We start from the raw sequence: 15263 nt of genomic DNA, 5'->3' as shown, positions 1-15263 counted from the left end.
ATTCTAGAGGTTCTCCCAAGTGTCTGAAGGTGAATTGTCACACTATTTGTTAGCTGAGAAACCATACAAATTAACCAGTGAGGGTCTGGATCTGTAAATCATCACTCACATGATGTAGACCAATGTTTCTTAAACTGTGTTCCGCGGCACACCAGTATGCCATGAGGCAGTTGGAGGTGTGTTGAGGAGAAAAACAGAATTAAAAATGGCTGCTCTGAAACAGGCAGGCAACCTTTTTGCCCCTCCCCCTCAATAACTTTCCCCGACCCTATTTTACCTCAATAACTTCCCCCTCCAATCCTTTCCTCCACCCCCGACCTTTTTTTTTTCTCCACAAAAAAATCCTTGATGTTCCCCATTGAAAAAAAATATTGTTTGGTGATCCTCAGTCTTAAAAAGTTTAAGAAACACCAATGTAGATGCAGCCTTCATCACCATTTCCTTAGGGAGAAGCAAAAAACGTGGTTTTCTCTTGCTGTGGTTAGGCAAAAAGTCTGGAGAGCAACACTGACTAAGGACCATACATCCGTTTCAGTGCCCCAGATTCCAGAGTTCCCAGCAGTCTGGCCTAGGACAGAGGCCAATGACAGTTTTAGGGTCTAGAAGGTCCAGCTGGAATGAAGGGCCTGTTGTGCTGGGTTTTGGAAAAGAGCAAACAGTGAGAAACATCCCTCCACAGCACAGGCATTGCTGCCCATGGCTGGGATTCCCAAAGGAGACGGAGGCAACATTAAAAATGCAGACTAAATAGACAAGAGAGAGGCTCTGTGGGCCTGGAGCAGCACAAGGCCTTTCCAAACCCAACCCCAACCACCCCCCTCTTAAATTCTCACATTAGAGTTTAGGTGGAACTCAACTGATTTTCTGTTAGCTCAGTCCCAGTGGGCTCCCTTAGTGGCCGGTGTCTCAGCGGTTGTCGCTCTGCTCTCTCCCCACGCTTTGAAACTGTGTCACTCCCAGGACCACGGCATCCTCTTCAGGACACTCCCCCCCCCCCCCCCCCCAGCAGCACCCACTGCTCCAATCTCGTCTCCCCTTCGGGGTGTCAGCAACCCTTTGCCTCAGCTGCCGCCAAGGCCAACTGCAGCCCCGTTGAGCCCTCCCCTCAGGGGAAGCCACAGTCTGCAAAGGCCACGCCTCAGTGGGCTAGGTGCAGTGCTAGGGAAAGGGGGACCCAAGGCCACCCACTGATCTATGCCCTTGAGTGGCAGCCTTGTCCTGCCTCCTTCTCTCCCCTCTTTTCCATGGGCCCCTTCCCTGTGGCCCCTTGCACCTTCCAGGCCCTTATTTACCTGGGAGGTACCAGCCCAGAGCCCCCCTCTTTAGCTCTCCCACCCAGTGTTGCTCAGCCCAGGTGCTTCTCCTCCGCTGGGAGCCAGTTCTGCACCCTCGCTGGGCAGGACCCAACTGCCTCTGCTTTGCTGCTTTGCTCGTTACAAGTGTCTCTTTGATAGACCAGGGCTCTGTGCAGGCTTCCTCCAGCCTGCACTGACCCTTCTGGCCAGAGGGGGCAGCTTCCCCACTACAGGTTGCAATGCAGAAAGATGCTTAGGGGATTTGGACACCTAATTCCATTAGTCCACTTGCCCGATTTAAGCTTTCTCTTCTCTCTTCTCCTGACCTTTCCAGTTACGTGGGACTCAAATGATGCACTTGAAATGGCCCCCGTCCTAGCCAATACACTGGTGCCTGAAACTGGGACCCACAGAGCTTTAAACTGCAGTTGTTCCAAATCACTGGGGGCACCCTGTGGCCCACTGGGCTCCTATGCATGGCCTGAGAGACATTTTCTTTACCTTTGTCCAGCTACAGGTTTGCCTGATGAGCTTGGTTTTCATGTGCATGTTTTTCCTGTCTGTATTGCTCAAGTGACACACATGTAAAACCAGGGCCTGTGAAGGGAGACGTGTGTCGATTGGCCACAACCTCAGCTCCCTCTGCATCCAATCCAAGCACTGCTACGGTTCAATCAGCACAGCCTCAGACCCTAGGTACGCAAGCACACTGGAAAAATACCCTATCCCCATAGCCCATCTTGGTCATGACAACCTTGCAGCCTCACTAGAGGACATAGGTCCACCAAGGTGGCCCACTCACTAGCCGAGGTTGCCCATCACTGCGGTCGTGTGCCCAGCCTGCTTATAACTCACATCCAAGGTAATTCAGGTTGACCATGCTGACCATTGGGATAGAAATACTCCTAGCTGTCCCGGTGAAATTTACCCAAAGTCTTTGTCATTTATTTATCATAGAATTCTAGAGCCCCAGGGCAGGCAGAGACCTCAGGAGTCATCGAGTCCAGCCCCCTGCCCAAAGCAGGACCAGCCCCAACTCAATCATCCCAGCCAGGGCTTTGTCAAGCAGGGACCTAAATACCTCTAGGGATGGAGATTCCACCCCCTCCCTAGGGAACCCATCCCAGCACTTCCCCACCCTTCTAGGGAAATAGTTTTTCCTAATATCCAACCTAGACCTCCCCCACTGCAACTGAAGCCCATTGCTCCTTGTTCTGCCGTCTGCCCCCACTGAGAACAGCCTCTCTCCAGCCTCTTTGGAACCCCCTTCAGGGAGTTGCAGGCTGCTCTCAAAACCCAGACTAAATAAGCCGGAATCCCTCAGCCCCTCCTCATAGGTCATATGCTCCAGCCCCCTCATCATTTTGGCTGCCCAAATTTAGGGCAGCAGTTTTCTACCACTGGTCCACGGACAGGTGGTGGGCCACAGACCCCTGCCTGCCGGGCTGAGACACACTGCCTGGCCACCCACCTGCTTTTGATTAGCCCTTCCCACTGGCGTTCCCCATATCGGAATTCCTTTCCACCCACTTCACCATGCAGTAGGAGGGCGAGTGGGGCAGTGGGCAGTTGGGTGTGCTATGGCTGGGGCTGAGGTCACTGGGGCAACCTCACCATGGCCCTGGTTTCAGCTCCAGCAGCCGCTATGCTGCCTGGCTGGCAGGGCCACGTGGAAAGCACCGGTGGGGGGCAGCCGAGGCCTGCTCTGGCAGCCGGGACCAGGGCCTGCCATGACCATGTGGTGGGGAGGCTAGGACCTACCATGTGGCAGAGGGTGGGGGACTGCCATGGCTCTGTGGTGGTGGGGGGGCTGGGACTGGGACCTGCTCTGGGGGCCTACTCAAGAAAGATGAAGTAAGGTCAAATAGGGCATGTGTATTCAATGAGTCAAAATGGCCACGTGTAAAAATATCAGTTCACCTGTATTTAACTATCTGCTAAACTGTGACCTTTCACACTCCATGCCTGTGTCTGAAAGCATGCAATTTCAGAATAGCTTTTCTCAGGGACTGATGGACCTCCTTGTTTTTCAGAGTTCTCAGCGCCTGTTTTCTTTGGCTCCAGAACAGAAATTAGAACTCAGGAGTCCTGCTCCCAGCTTCCCCTGCAACCCTCCTTCCAGAGCCAGTTCGAACCCAGAAACCCTGGATGCCACCTGCCTCCTCCACTAATCAACTAACCTTCACCCTTTGCAGACCCAGAGCGTGTACCTGGAAATCCTGACTCTCAACCCACTAGACTCCCCACTCAGGACTGGAAATATCACCCGAGAGTCCCGAAGGAGCTCTGATGTACAATAGCAGAGCTGCGAGCAGATGACTGTGTTCTTCAAAGGCCACTGGGGTGGTCACACTGGTAGCTCTAATGTCAGCGCCAGACAGACTGGGTGGAAGTATAGCACAGAAGAGGATAACCAGACATGGGCATACATGATTTATTGGGGAAAAGTCGGCAAAGCTTTTGTAAAGGGAAACCTTGCCCCAGAAATCTATACAAATTCTTTGAGAGTGTCAACAAGGGTACATCTAGACTACAGGCTTTTGTCAACAGAAGTTTTGTCAACAAATACTGTTGACAAAGCTTCTGTCGACAAAGAGCGTTTAGACTACAACCAGTTCTGTCGACAAAGCAAGCCACTTTGTCAACATGAGAGCGTAGACACAAAGGACAGTGTAGATGCAATAAGACCTTCTGTCCACAAAACTGTCGACAAAAGGCGTTATTCCTCGTAGAATGAGGTTTACAGCCATTGACAAAACTGCTGAGTTCTGTCAACGTTATGTCGACAGAACATGGCGGCAATGTAGACACAAGACTAGTTTTGTCGACAAAACCCTGTAGTCTAGACACATCCCAACAGTCTGAACAAGGCTGATTCTGTGGATACAATCTACTACAGAGTTCACAAGCCCTAGACAAGGACCCCAAAGGGGAAACACTTGCCCGGTGCTCTGCTAGATAGTTTTCTTCTTCCAGCTTTTGAGAGGTGGTCGGACCCAGTGGGTTAGAGAAGGGAGACATAAGTTGCCAGCACAACTGGGATCTACTTCTAGCTCTTGGAGGGAAGTGAAGTCTAGTGGGTCAAAGCAGGGGCCAGGGAGGATGAGAAGGCAGAATTTCTGGGTGGTGCCCATTGCCCTAGGAAGGAGTAAGAAAGTGGGATCCAGGGAGTTAGCACACGGTGTGAGAGTCTGGACTCCTGGGTCAAAGCTTAAGGCCAAAGGGGACCAAGTCAGATCATCTGGCCTGACCTGTAAGACACAGGCCACCAACCTGACCCATTCACTGAAAGAAGACCAAAGTGGGACCACGACCCCCATAGGGGCAGGGAAATAATTATATGAAATTGATCCAGATAATCCTGACAAGTGAGATATTTATAATGCGGGGAGTGGGGTGGCAACCTCTCCCAAGTCATGGCCAATCAGACCAGCATGGTGGGTGGAATTAGTTCCTTACCCCATGCATGGCGACCAGCTGGGCCTGAGGCTTGGTCTACACTAGAGCGGAAAGTCGACTTAAGATACGCAATCACATAGCTGGAGTTGACATATCTTAAATTGCCATCCACACAGCAAGAAGTTGATGGCTTCCCTTACTACTCCTGAGGAGCAGGATTTCACTAGACCCGCTAAACCGAATCCCCGAAGATGGAGCGCAGCGGTGTTGATATTCTGCGTAATGTAGACGTGACTTGAGAGTGTAAGTAGGAACCAGCCAGCCAAAGATCTGAGCCAGAGTGCGGGGTGTCACCTCAGAGCCCTGGCCCATCTCATCACATGTCCCATCTCCAGCAGTGATCGCTTCTGATTTTGCAGAGGAAAAACTCAACAATCCAAGCAACCTCTTCTACAGAACAAAAATAGATCATATTTCTCCCCTAAACCTAATTGTTTTCCCCAATAACAGCATTTGGGGGGGTGGTTCCAGAGAGTTAGAGACCTTCTCATTTCTAGCATTGCTACGGAAGAGGGATAAGGTCTTGTGAGCTGGATGCAGGGCAATTGGTTCTATTCAGGCTGTAGGAGAAGAGTGTGGCCCATTCCATACAAACATGATATTGCCGCGATTTGGGTCCCAGCTCTCACTCCCAAGACATCGTTAGGTTGCTCCTAATTGACGACAGAGAAAAGGAGAATGGGAAGTTGCCCCCTGGATCAGATCTCTAGGGAACAATAATGAAACTCAGCTGCACAATACGGGTGGAGATCGGACTCAGCCTTTGTGTGCACACATTGGGTTTTATTATCCTATCCTCTGCAAACACGGACATGGAGCAGTGCTCATGGCCTCCAGCAGGGGCTCATGAGCCCATGCAACTTTGGCCCCTCAACTCCACCGTGGCCGAAGCATCAGTAAATGATCATATCACAGATCACGCAAAATGCCGTGTGTGCTCCCCCTGCAGCCAGAACCACCTGGAGCAGTAGGGCCCAAACCCATGGCCCCTTCTTCCCCATCAGTCCCAACCTATGGGGGTCCCTTCAGAGCCTACTATGGCCCCCCCAGCAGGGTCCTCCTCAGAGCCCCTTTCATCTCTTTGTTCCTCAGGCTGTAGATCAGCGGGTTGAGCAGCGGGGTCCCCACTGCATAGAACAGCGTCACCACCTTCCCGCTGGTCCCAGAGGCTGTCGGGATGGAGTAATTGACCATGACGGAGCCAAAGAACAGGCTCACGATGGCCAGGTGGGAGGTGCAGGTGGAAAAGGCCTTGTGCCGCCCAGCCCCTGCAGGCAGCCTTAGTACTGCTGTGATGATGAGCCCGTAGGAGGCCAGGATGAAGGAGACAGTGCTGAAGATCATAAGGGAGCTTGCAGTGGAGCAGATCTGACCAGCCCAGTGAGCTGGGGAGCAGGAGGCAGCCAGCAATGGGGCCGGGTCACAGACAAAATGGTCCAGGGTGTAGGGGCTGCAGAAGGAGAGCCGGGACATGAGGCTGATGGGCGCTATGAACCACAGGAAGCCAAAGAACCAGCAGGAGGCGACCAAGGTCCAGCAGAGCTGGTGGGACATGAGGACGGGGTAGCGCAGAGGCTGGCAGATGGCCAGGTACCGGTCCAGAGCCATGGCTGCGAGTAAGAAACACTCGGTGGCTCCCAGGGAGAAGAAGAAGTAGAACTGCAGGAAGCAGGCATGGAAGGAGATGGGGAGACCAGGGGACAGCAGGTTGCAGAGCATTTGTGGTGCAGTGGATGTGACGTAGCAGATCTCCAGCCAGGAGAAGTTCCCCAGCAGGATGTACATGGGCAGACGCTGGAGGCGGGGGTCCCGCAGCACGGCCCACACGATGCAGAAGTTCCCCACCATTGTGGCAGCATACGCCAAGGAGAGCAGAGCAAAGAGGAGCTCCCGGCTCTGCCGGCCCAGGGAGGGGAAACCCAGCAGCAGGAACTGGGTCACTGTGGCGGTGCTGTTGGCCGGATGCATCAAAGGACCCTGGAGGTGATAGAAATGAGACAGAGACAGTCACCGGACGTCAAAATCTCTGACCCACCCCCACCCCCACCCCCACCGCCCTATATCACATCTCACACTCACGCTGGGTTTCTTTCCCTTTAGGAAACGTTTAGGCTATTCGACCAGCTGCTCTTCCTGGGCAATGCTCACTTGCTCTTCCTTCCATGGTGGGGTCAGCTTCTCTGGGCCCGGCCAGGATCCCAAACCCCATCGGAGCCACTCAGCATCACGGGGGGTTCTCAGAGAAACTGCATCACAGTCCCTCCCTGGACATCAAGGCTGAAATTAAATGGCCTAGGTTGAGCAGCACATTTAGGCACCTAAATCCATTTGACGGTCTGATATTAAATTTGTATTGCGAGTGGGATTAGGCTCCCAAACCACTGACTACCCTTTTGCAAATGGGATTAGGCTCCTAACCCTTCCCCCCATCGCTCTACTGGGCTCAAGAAGACATTCTACAGTTCGATAGATAGTGATTATCCCTAAGGTCCCCTCAGAAGGACAATCAAGATTTAATACAAAAAAAAAATTAATTTCCTATGGCATCTATTCCTCCCTTAAATTCACACACACACATAATGCAAAAAATAAATTATATTTATTACCAATTGTACACAAAATAGTAAGTTGAGATTTAGATATTTTATTCTTTGCTACCACTAATGAAAATATTTAGTTACTAAGGTGCAGGTGACCAAAGCTCACAGGTAAGTGAAGAACACGGAGGCCTGGGAGATGAGTTGGGAATGGGAGGGATCATGGGCTACAAGAGTGGAGAAAAAGGAGGGACAAGGCAGAACTGGGAGGCAAGGACAAAGACGTAGCTTAGATGCCTATGTACAAATGCAAGAAGCCTATGTAATAAGCAGCAAGAACTAGAAATGCTAATAAATAAACACAACGACGACATTGTTGGTATCACAGAGGCTTGGTGGGATAATACACGCATTTGGAATATTGGCATAGAAGGGTGCAGCTTGTTCAGGAAGGATAGGTGGGGCCAAAAGCGAGGAGGTGGTGCCTTATACATTCAAAATGTACACACTTGGACTGAGGTGGAGATGGATGTGGGGAGCAGATGTGTTGAAAGTCTCTGGGTTAGGTAAAAATAAGGGTGATGTCATGCTAGGGGTCTATTACAGGCCACCTACCCAGGTAGAAGAGGCGCATGAGGCTTTTTTTAAACAACTAACAAAATCATCCAAAGTGCAGGATTTGGTGGTGATGGGGGATTTCAACTATCCAGACATTGTTGGGAAGCTAACACAGTGGGGCACAGACCATCCAATAAGTTCTTGGACTGTATTGGAGACAATTCTTTATTTCAGAAGGTTGAAAAAGCTACTGGGGGAGAAGCTGTTCTAGATTTGATTTTAACGAATGGGGTGGAGCTGGTTGAAAATTTGAAAGTGGAAGGCAGCTTGGGTGAAAATGGTCATGAATTCATAGAGTTCATGACTCTAAGGAATGGTAGAAGAGAGAACAGAAAAACAGAGACAATGGATTTCAGGAGGCAATTTTCGTAAACTCAGAGAGCTGATTAGCAAGGTCTCATGGAAAGCAGAACTAAGGGGGGAAACAACTGAAGAGAGTTGGCAGTTTTTCATGAGGCATTAGTAAGGGCCCAAAAGCAAACTATTTCACCACAAATTGGGGTAGATGGACTTTCAGACTGGCCCAGTGAGTTCTAACACTGAGAGCAATATGTTGCACTTTCTTGGGCATGTTTTCCTGTAACCCATTTCTGATCGGTTTCTCCTCTTTGCTACCTGGAACTGGGGTTTCACTGAGCCCTCCCACCCACCAGTCTGGGATCACTCGCACATCAGGCACCTCTGGCAAGCTGCAGGCTCACTCCTGCTCCTACGCTTTCTCAAGCATCCACACAGCTTTGGATACACGCAGTTGTTGTTACACGCATACTCTATGATGAGCCTCTGGATGAAATGATAGGGAAGCTACTATAATGATAACTATCAGCCTATGACACCAGAGCTGTAGAACCCTAGTGAGGCTACCCCTAACACAGCTACCCCTCTGATACAGACAAGTCTGTTAACGATAAAGAATCTGAGCAGATTACCAGAAAGCAAACAAAAATCCTCACAAACTCAGCATAACGGGCTGCTCTGAGTCCATAGAAATGAGCAGATTCTCACCATGCCCAGTGATACGAGGCATCTGGCAGATTCTCAAGGCACAAGTTGCATTTGCTTTGTCACTTGGGTTTTTCAGGCTTCTGTACCCTGGGTACCTTTCACCTGGGGCCAGCACTTTCCCCAGGTCCGTCCTTGCTCTTCAGATCTTTCCAGGAGTCCTCTTGTGCAGGGAGTAAAGAACTGCTGGTTTCACTTCCTGCCTTCTATAGCTTCAGAAAAGGGTGGGAATCCTTTGTTTCAAAGTCTGTTCCCAAGACTAGGCTTTGGAAAAACACAAACAGGCCCCTGTAGAACCACCCATTAATTACAGGCTCCCTGGAGCATTCTGACGAAGGCTTACTAAGTGGGAGTTCATCTTTTTGCCTAACAACTCATTACCATTAAAAGACCCTTCCCAATGGACTGTCTAGCACCTTCCCAAGTGGGAGGTACCCAGGTGTAAGGACATTGGAAATAAAGACGCTTAGTCCATATGCATAAATTCAGATAAAAAATAATGCACGAATACAAAGAGGCTAATCATATTTAGCACATCATAACTTTTCCAGTGACACCTTGAATGACCTGTCTTGCAAAATTATCCATGCTTTAGTCCTACCACAGTAAAATATTCAATATTGGGGTTTAGTGTCACAGATTCTACTTTCTTCCATGTTCCTTCTGGATCGATCAAGAATCCCATTCTTTCTGACATGATGCCTGAATAGGCATGTTTCCTTTCTAAATTCATGTATTTTATATTACCAGTGGCACTCTAACCTCATCCCTTCCTTCAGATCTCATGGATAAGATTGGAAAATGTAGTTCAAAGACAGTCCCTACTGCTATTGGCAGACTTCAATTATCTCTGGAAACTGAGATTCGGTTCATGTCTGGATGCCACAGAACTTGCAAATGTTGTTGTTAATCCCTTCAAAAAATATCACTCTCTCCCCTGGCTGGTAAATCCTCCTTCCTATGAAATAATGTAATCACCCTTCTTATTTCTACTGGTGGGAATTTGAAATGATTGCAGAGAGGAAAGTGAATATTTATTTTTATAGAAACAAAAAACAATGGTACCACTTGTAACCATCATTGGTAATGAATTGTTACCAATCCCAAATGGGAAGTCCTGGAAAATAATAGATTCCAAAGGGAAATAATGGAGACCAGAGAACTGTTGACCCAAAAGATAAAACAAAAAGGAAAGGGAATGTCTCGTTCAAAGGAAATTAGTGCAGGGAGAACTTCTGATTTCAGTGGAAGTCCCTATTCTTCTGATGGGTTAGATGAGAAGGTCTCTTGCTTCAATTCTCCATATACTCCGTATAGATGTCAATCAGGCATAAAAGAGCTTCCTAACTGACATGAATATGCAATACCCACCAATTTCATTGAAAAAATGGTGTTAAAATGCTCATGCAATATATTCTAGAGGTTCTCCCAAGTGTCTGAAGGTGAATTGTCACACTATTTGTTAGCTGAGAAACCATACAAATTAACCAGTGAGGGTCTGGATCTGTAAATCATCACTCACATGATGTAGACCAATGTTTCTTAAACTGTGTTCCGCGGCACACCAGTATGCCATGAGGCAGTTGGAGGTGTGTTGAGGAGAAAAACAGAATTAAAAATGGCTGCTCTGAAACAGGCAGGCAACCTTTTTGCCCCTCCCCCTCAATAACTTTCCCCGACCCTATTTTACCTCAATAACTTCCCCCTCCAATCCTTTCCTCCACCCCCCGACCTTTTTTTTTTTTCAACAAAAAAATCCTTGATGTTCCCCATTGAAAAAAAATATTGTTTGGTGATCCTCAGTCTTAAAAAGTTTAAGAAACACCAATGTAGATGCAGCCTTCATCACCATTTCCTTAGGGAGAAGCAAAAAACGTGGTTTTCTCTTGCTGTGGTTAGGCAAAAAGTCTGGAGAGCAACACTGACTAAGGACCATACATCCGTTTCAGTGCCCCAGATTCCAGAGTTCCCAGCAGTCTGGCCTAGGACAGAGGCCAATGACAGTTTTAGGGTCTAGAAGGTCCAGCTGGAATGAAGGGCCTGTTGTGCTGGGTTTTGGAAAAGAGCAAACAGTGAGAAACATCCCTCCACTGCACAGGCATTGCTGCCCATGGCTGGGATTCCCAAAGGAGACGGAGGCAACATTAAAAATGCAGACTAAATAGACAAGAGAGAGGCTCTGTGGGCCTGGAGCAGCACAAGGCCTTTCCAACCCCAACCCCAACCACCCCCCTCTTAAATTCTCACATTAGAGTTTAGGTGGAACTCAACTGATTTTCTGTTAGCTCAGTCCCAGTGGGCTCCCTTAGTGGCCGGTGTCTCAGCGGTTGTCGCTCTGCTCTCTCCCCACGCTTTGAACCTGTGTCACTCCCAGGACCACGGCGTCCTCTTCAGGACACTCCCCCCCCCCCCCCAGCAGCGCCCACTGCTCCAATCTCGTCTCCACTTCGGGGTGTCAGCAGCCCTTCGCCTCAGCTGCCGCCAAGGCCAACTGCAGCCCCGTTGAGCCCTCCCCTCAGGGGAAGCCACAGTCTGCAAAGGCCACGCCTCAGTGGGCTAGGTGCAGTGCTAGGGAAAGGGGGACCCAAGGCCACCCACTGATCTATGCCCTTGAGTGGCAGCCTTGTCCTGCCTCCTTCTCTCCCCTCTTTTCCATGGGCCCCTTCCCTGTGGCCCCTCGCACCTTCCTGGCTCTTATTTACCTGGGAGGTACCAGCCCAGAGCCCCCCTCTTTAGCTCTCCCACCCAGTGTTGCTCAGCCCAGGTGCCTCTCCTCCGCTGGGAGCCAGTTCTGCACCCTTGCTGGGCAGGACCCAACTGCCTCTGCTTTGCTGCTTTGCTCGTTACAAGTGTCTCTTTGATAGACCAGGGCTCTGTGCAGGCTTCCTCCAGCCTGCACTGACCCTTCTGGCCAGAGGGGGCAGCTTCCCCACTACAGGTTGCAATGCAGAAAGATGCTTAGGGGATGCTTGGGACACCTAATTCCATTAGTCCACTTGCCCGATTTAAGCTTTCTCTTCTCTCTTCTCCTGACCTTTCCAGTTACGTGGGACTCAAATGATGCACTTGAAATGGCCCCCGTCCTAGCCAATACACTGGTGCCTGAAACTGGGACCCACAGAGCTCTAAACTGCAGTTGTTCCAAATCATTGGGGGCACCCTGTGGCCCACTGGGCTCCTATGCATGGCCTGAGAGACATTTTCTTTACCTTTGTCCAGCTACAGGTTTGCCTGATGAGCTTGGTTTTCATGTGCATGTTTTTCCTGTCTGCATTGCTCAAGTGACACACATGTAAAACCAGGGCCTGTGAAGGGAGACGTGTGTCGATTGGCCACAACCTCGGCTTCCTCTGCATCCAATCCAAGCACTGCTACCGTTCAATCAGCACAGCCTCAGACCCTAGGTACGCAAGCACACTGGAAAAATACCCTATCCCCATAGCCCATCTTGGTCATGACAACCTTGCAGCCTCACTAGAGGACGTAGGTCCACCAAGGTGGCCCACTCACTAGCCGAGGTTGCCCATCACTGCGGTCGTGTGCCCAGCCTGCTTATAACTCACATCCAAGGTAATTCAGGTTGACCATGCTGACCATTGGGATAGAAATACTCCTAGCTGTCCCGGTGAAATTTACCCAAAGTCTTTGTCATTTATTTATCATAGAATTCTAGAACCCCAGGGCAGGCAGAGACCTCAGGAGTCATCGAGTCCAGCCCCCTGCCCAAAGCAGGACCAGCCCCAACTCAATCATCCCAGCCAGGGCTTTGTCAATCTGGGACTTAAAACACCTCTAGGGATGGAGATTCCACCCCCTCCCTAGGGAACCCATCCCAGGGCTTCCCACCCTCCTAGTGAAATAGTTTTTCCTAATATCCCACCTAGACCTTCCCCACTGCAACTTGAGCCCATTGCTCCTTGTTCTGCCACCCGCCACCACTGAGAACAGCCTCTCTCCAGCCTCTTTGGAACCTCCCTTCAGGGAGTTGCAGGCTGCTCTCAAAACCCAGACTAAATAAGCCGGAATCCCTCAGCCTCTCCTTGTAGGTCATATGCTCCAGCCCCCTCATCATTTTGGCTGCCCACATTTAGGGCAGCAGTTTTCTACCACTGGTCCATGGACAGGTGGTGGGCCACAGACCACTGCCTGCCGGGCTGAGACACACTGCCTGGCCACCCACCCGCTTTTGATTAGCCCTTCCCACTGGCGTTCCCCATATCGGAATTCCTTTCCACTCACTTCACCATGCGGTAGGAGGGCGAGTGGGGCAGTGGGCAGTTGGGTGTGCTGTGGCTGGGGCTGAGGTCACTGGGGCAACCTCACTGTGGCCCTGGTTTCAGCTCCAGCAGCCGCTATGCTGCCTGGCTGGCAGGGCCACGTGGAAAGCACCGGTGGGGGGCAGCCGAGGCCTGCTCTGGCAGCCGGGACCAGGGCCTGCCATGACCATGTGGTGGGGAGGCTAGGACCTACCATGTGGCAGGGGGTGGGGGACTGCCGTGGCTCTGTGGTGGTGGGGGGGCTGGGACTGGGACCTGCTCTGGGGGCCTAATCAAGAAAGATGAAGTAAGGTCAAATAGGGCATGTGTATTCAATGAGTCAAAACAGCCACGTGTAAAAATATCAGTTCACCTGTATTTAACTATCTGCTAAACTGTGACCTTTCACACTCCATGCCTGTGTCTGAAAGCAACCAATTTCAGAATAGCTTTTCTCAGGGACTGATGGACCGCCTTGTTTCTCAGCAGTATAGGGCAGGGGTGAACAATGCCATCAGGACTGTGTACAATACATACAATATTTTGTGCAGGATTGCAGGAGGGTTGAGCACTGGAACCGCATGGGGACATATGTCTTCTTTTTGCATGTAAAAAACGGTGTCAATATCTATATTGATCTCAGAATCAATAATGATTTAATATTTCAGCATTGCCTTGCATCTCCAAAGGGTATGCAGAGTCAGGAAATTTCACTTGGAAGGACATTTAGACTCCTAACCCTCCACAACATTTTATTGGAAAGCAAGAAAGAAAGCAAGAAAGAAAGAAAGAAAGAAAGAAAGAAGGGATAACTTCATTCTCAAGGAGTCAAATGGGCCATGTTTAAGGAAATACATCGGTTCATTTGCATTTTACTATATCCTAAACTGTTCCATTTCACACTCCATGCCTGTATCTGTAAGCCACCAATTTCCACATTGCTTTTCTCAGGGACTGATGGACCTCCTTGTTTCTCAAGAAGTAGATAAGAGGGTTGAGCAAGGGGATCAGGACTGCAAACCAGACAGACATTATCTTCGGGAAGATTGCGGGAGGGTTGAGCAGTGGAACCACATAGACTGTCATTATGCTCACATAGTAAACCATAACCACAATGAGGTGGGAGGAGCAGGTGGAAAAGGCCTTTTTCTTCCCTGTGCTGGAAGGGATTCTCAGGATGTTGGCGACGATACAAATGTAGGTTGCCAGGGTAAACAGAAAGATCCCAATAGTGAATATTACAGCAAAAAAAAATGTCAGCCATTGCAGAGTTTGTGTCTCGCCACAGAACGGATCTTTAACTGGTGCAAAATCACAAAAGAAATGGTCAATTTCTTTGGGGCCACAGTATGTTAATTGCAAAATGAAAATATGTACCATGATGGCGTAGGAAATACTGAATATCCAGCACCCTGCTACCATGTTGCCACACACCCTGCTGTTCATTAGAGCAGGGTAACGGAGGGGGTAGCAGATCGCTAGGTACCGATCATAACACATGTCCGTGAGTATCAGACATTCTGCAGTGGAGAGGATTCCATAGAAATCGAATTGCACAATACAGTTCTGAAGCGAAATGGTTCTGTCCCCGGTTAGAAGACTGCCAATCAGCCTGGGCAGGGTGGTAGAGACGTAGCAGAGCTCCACAGAGGACAAGTTGGCCACAAAGTAGTACATGGGCGTGTGCAGGTGCTGATAAGCCATCACCAGCACAATGATGAGGAGGTTCTCAGTCACAGCCGCAAGGTAGATCACTAGAAACAGTAGGAAGAGGAGGGGCTGCAGTTCAGGGCCGTTTCCAAACCCTAAGAGCATCAGTTCCATGATGGGTGTTTGATTTTTTCCTTCTGCTTTGTCCATAATTCGTATCTAGAAACAGAAAAGCATCAGACATTCATGGAGCACGTGCATGCAGGTTGTGTTCTTGGCTGCATTCCTGACAACCAGAGGACAGTTGTTTTACACCTCTGCATCTCACCACCTGAAAAATGAAGTTGTCGATAAGCAGAAAAAAAAACCTCATTCCATTAAGATGTCCAGCTTCCCATATAGGGGAACCAAGAGCAATGGATCTTAATGAGTTACAGAAATGTTCC

The 15263-nt window shown here is 49.8% G+C and overlaps 2 protein-coding genes across 2 annotated transcripts; both read right to left on the bottom strand.

The window, feature by feature from the left end:
• Nucleotides 1–5789: 5789 nt before the first annotated feature.
• On the bottom strand, nt 5790–6722 carry LOC142821273 (olfactory receptor 11G2-like). Its single transcript, XM_075912116.2, has one exon. It carries the CDS (start codon nt 6720–6722, stop codon nt 5790–5792), a length of 933 nt encoding a protein of 310 aa, XP_075768231.2.
• A 7342-nt stretch (nt 6723–14064) lies between these two features.
• On the bottom strand, nt 14065–15027 carry LOC142821272 (olfactory receptor 6N1-like). Its single transcript, XM_075912114.2, has one exon. The coding sequence runs from the start codon at nt 15025–15027 to the stop codon at nt 14065–14067; it is 963 nt and encodes a 320-aa protein (XP_075768229.2).
• Nucleotides 15028–15263: the final 236 nt, after the last annotated feature.

Source organism: Pelodiscus sinensis, chromosome 30 (genome assembly GCF_052426305.1).
Source record: "Pelodiscus sinensis isolate ZL-2025 chromosome 30, ASM5242630v1, whole genome shotgun sequence".
Taxonomy (NCBI): domain Eukaryota; kingdom Metazoa; phylum Chordata; order Testudines; family Trionychidae; genus Pelodiscus; species Pelodiscus sinensis.
The sequence above is the reverse complement of the archived record's forward strand: the minus strand, read 5'-3'. Positions and strand labels throughout refer to the sequence as shown.

What these genes read in the sequence shown, in the direction of transcription:
- LOC142821273 (XM_075912116.2), bottom strand. Translation starts at nt 6,722, where the DNA reads ATGCATCCGGCCAACAGCACCGCCACAGTGACCCAGTTCCTGCTGCTG.
- LOC142821272 (XM_075912114.2), bottom strand. Translation starts at nt 15,027, where the DNA reads ATGGACAAAGCAGAAGGAAAAAATCAAACACCCATCATGGAACTGATG.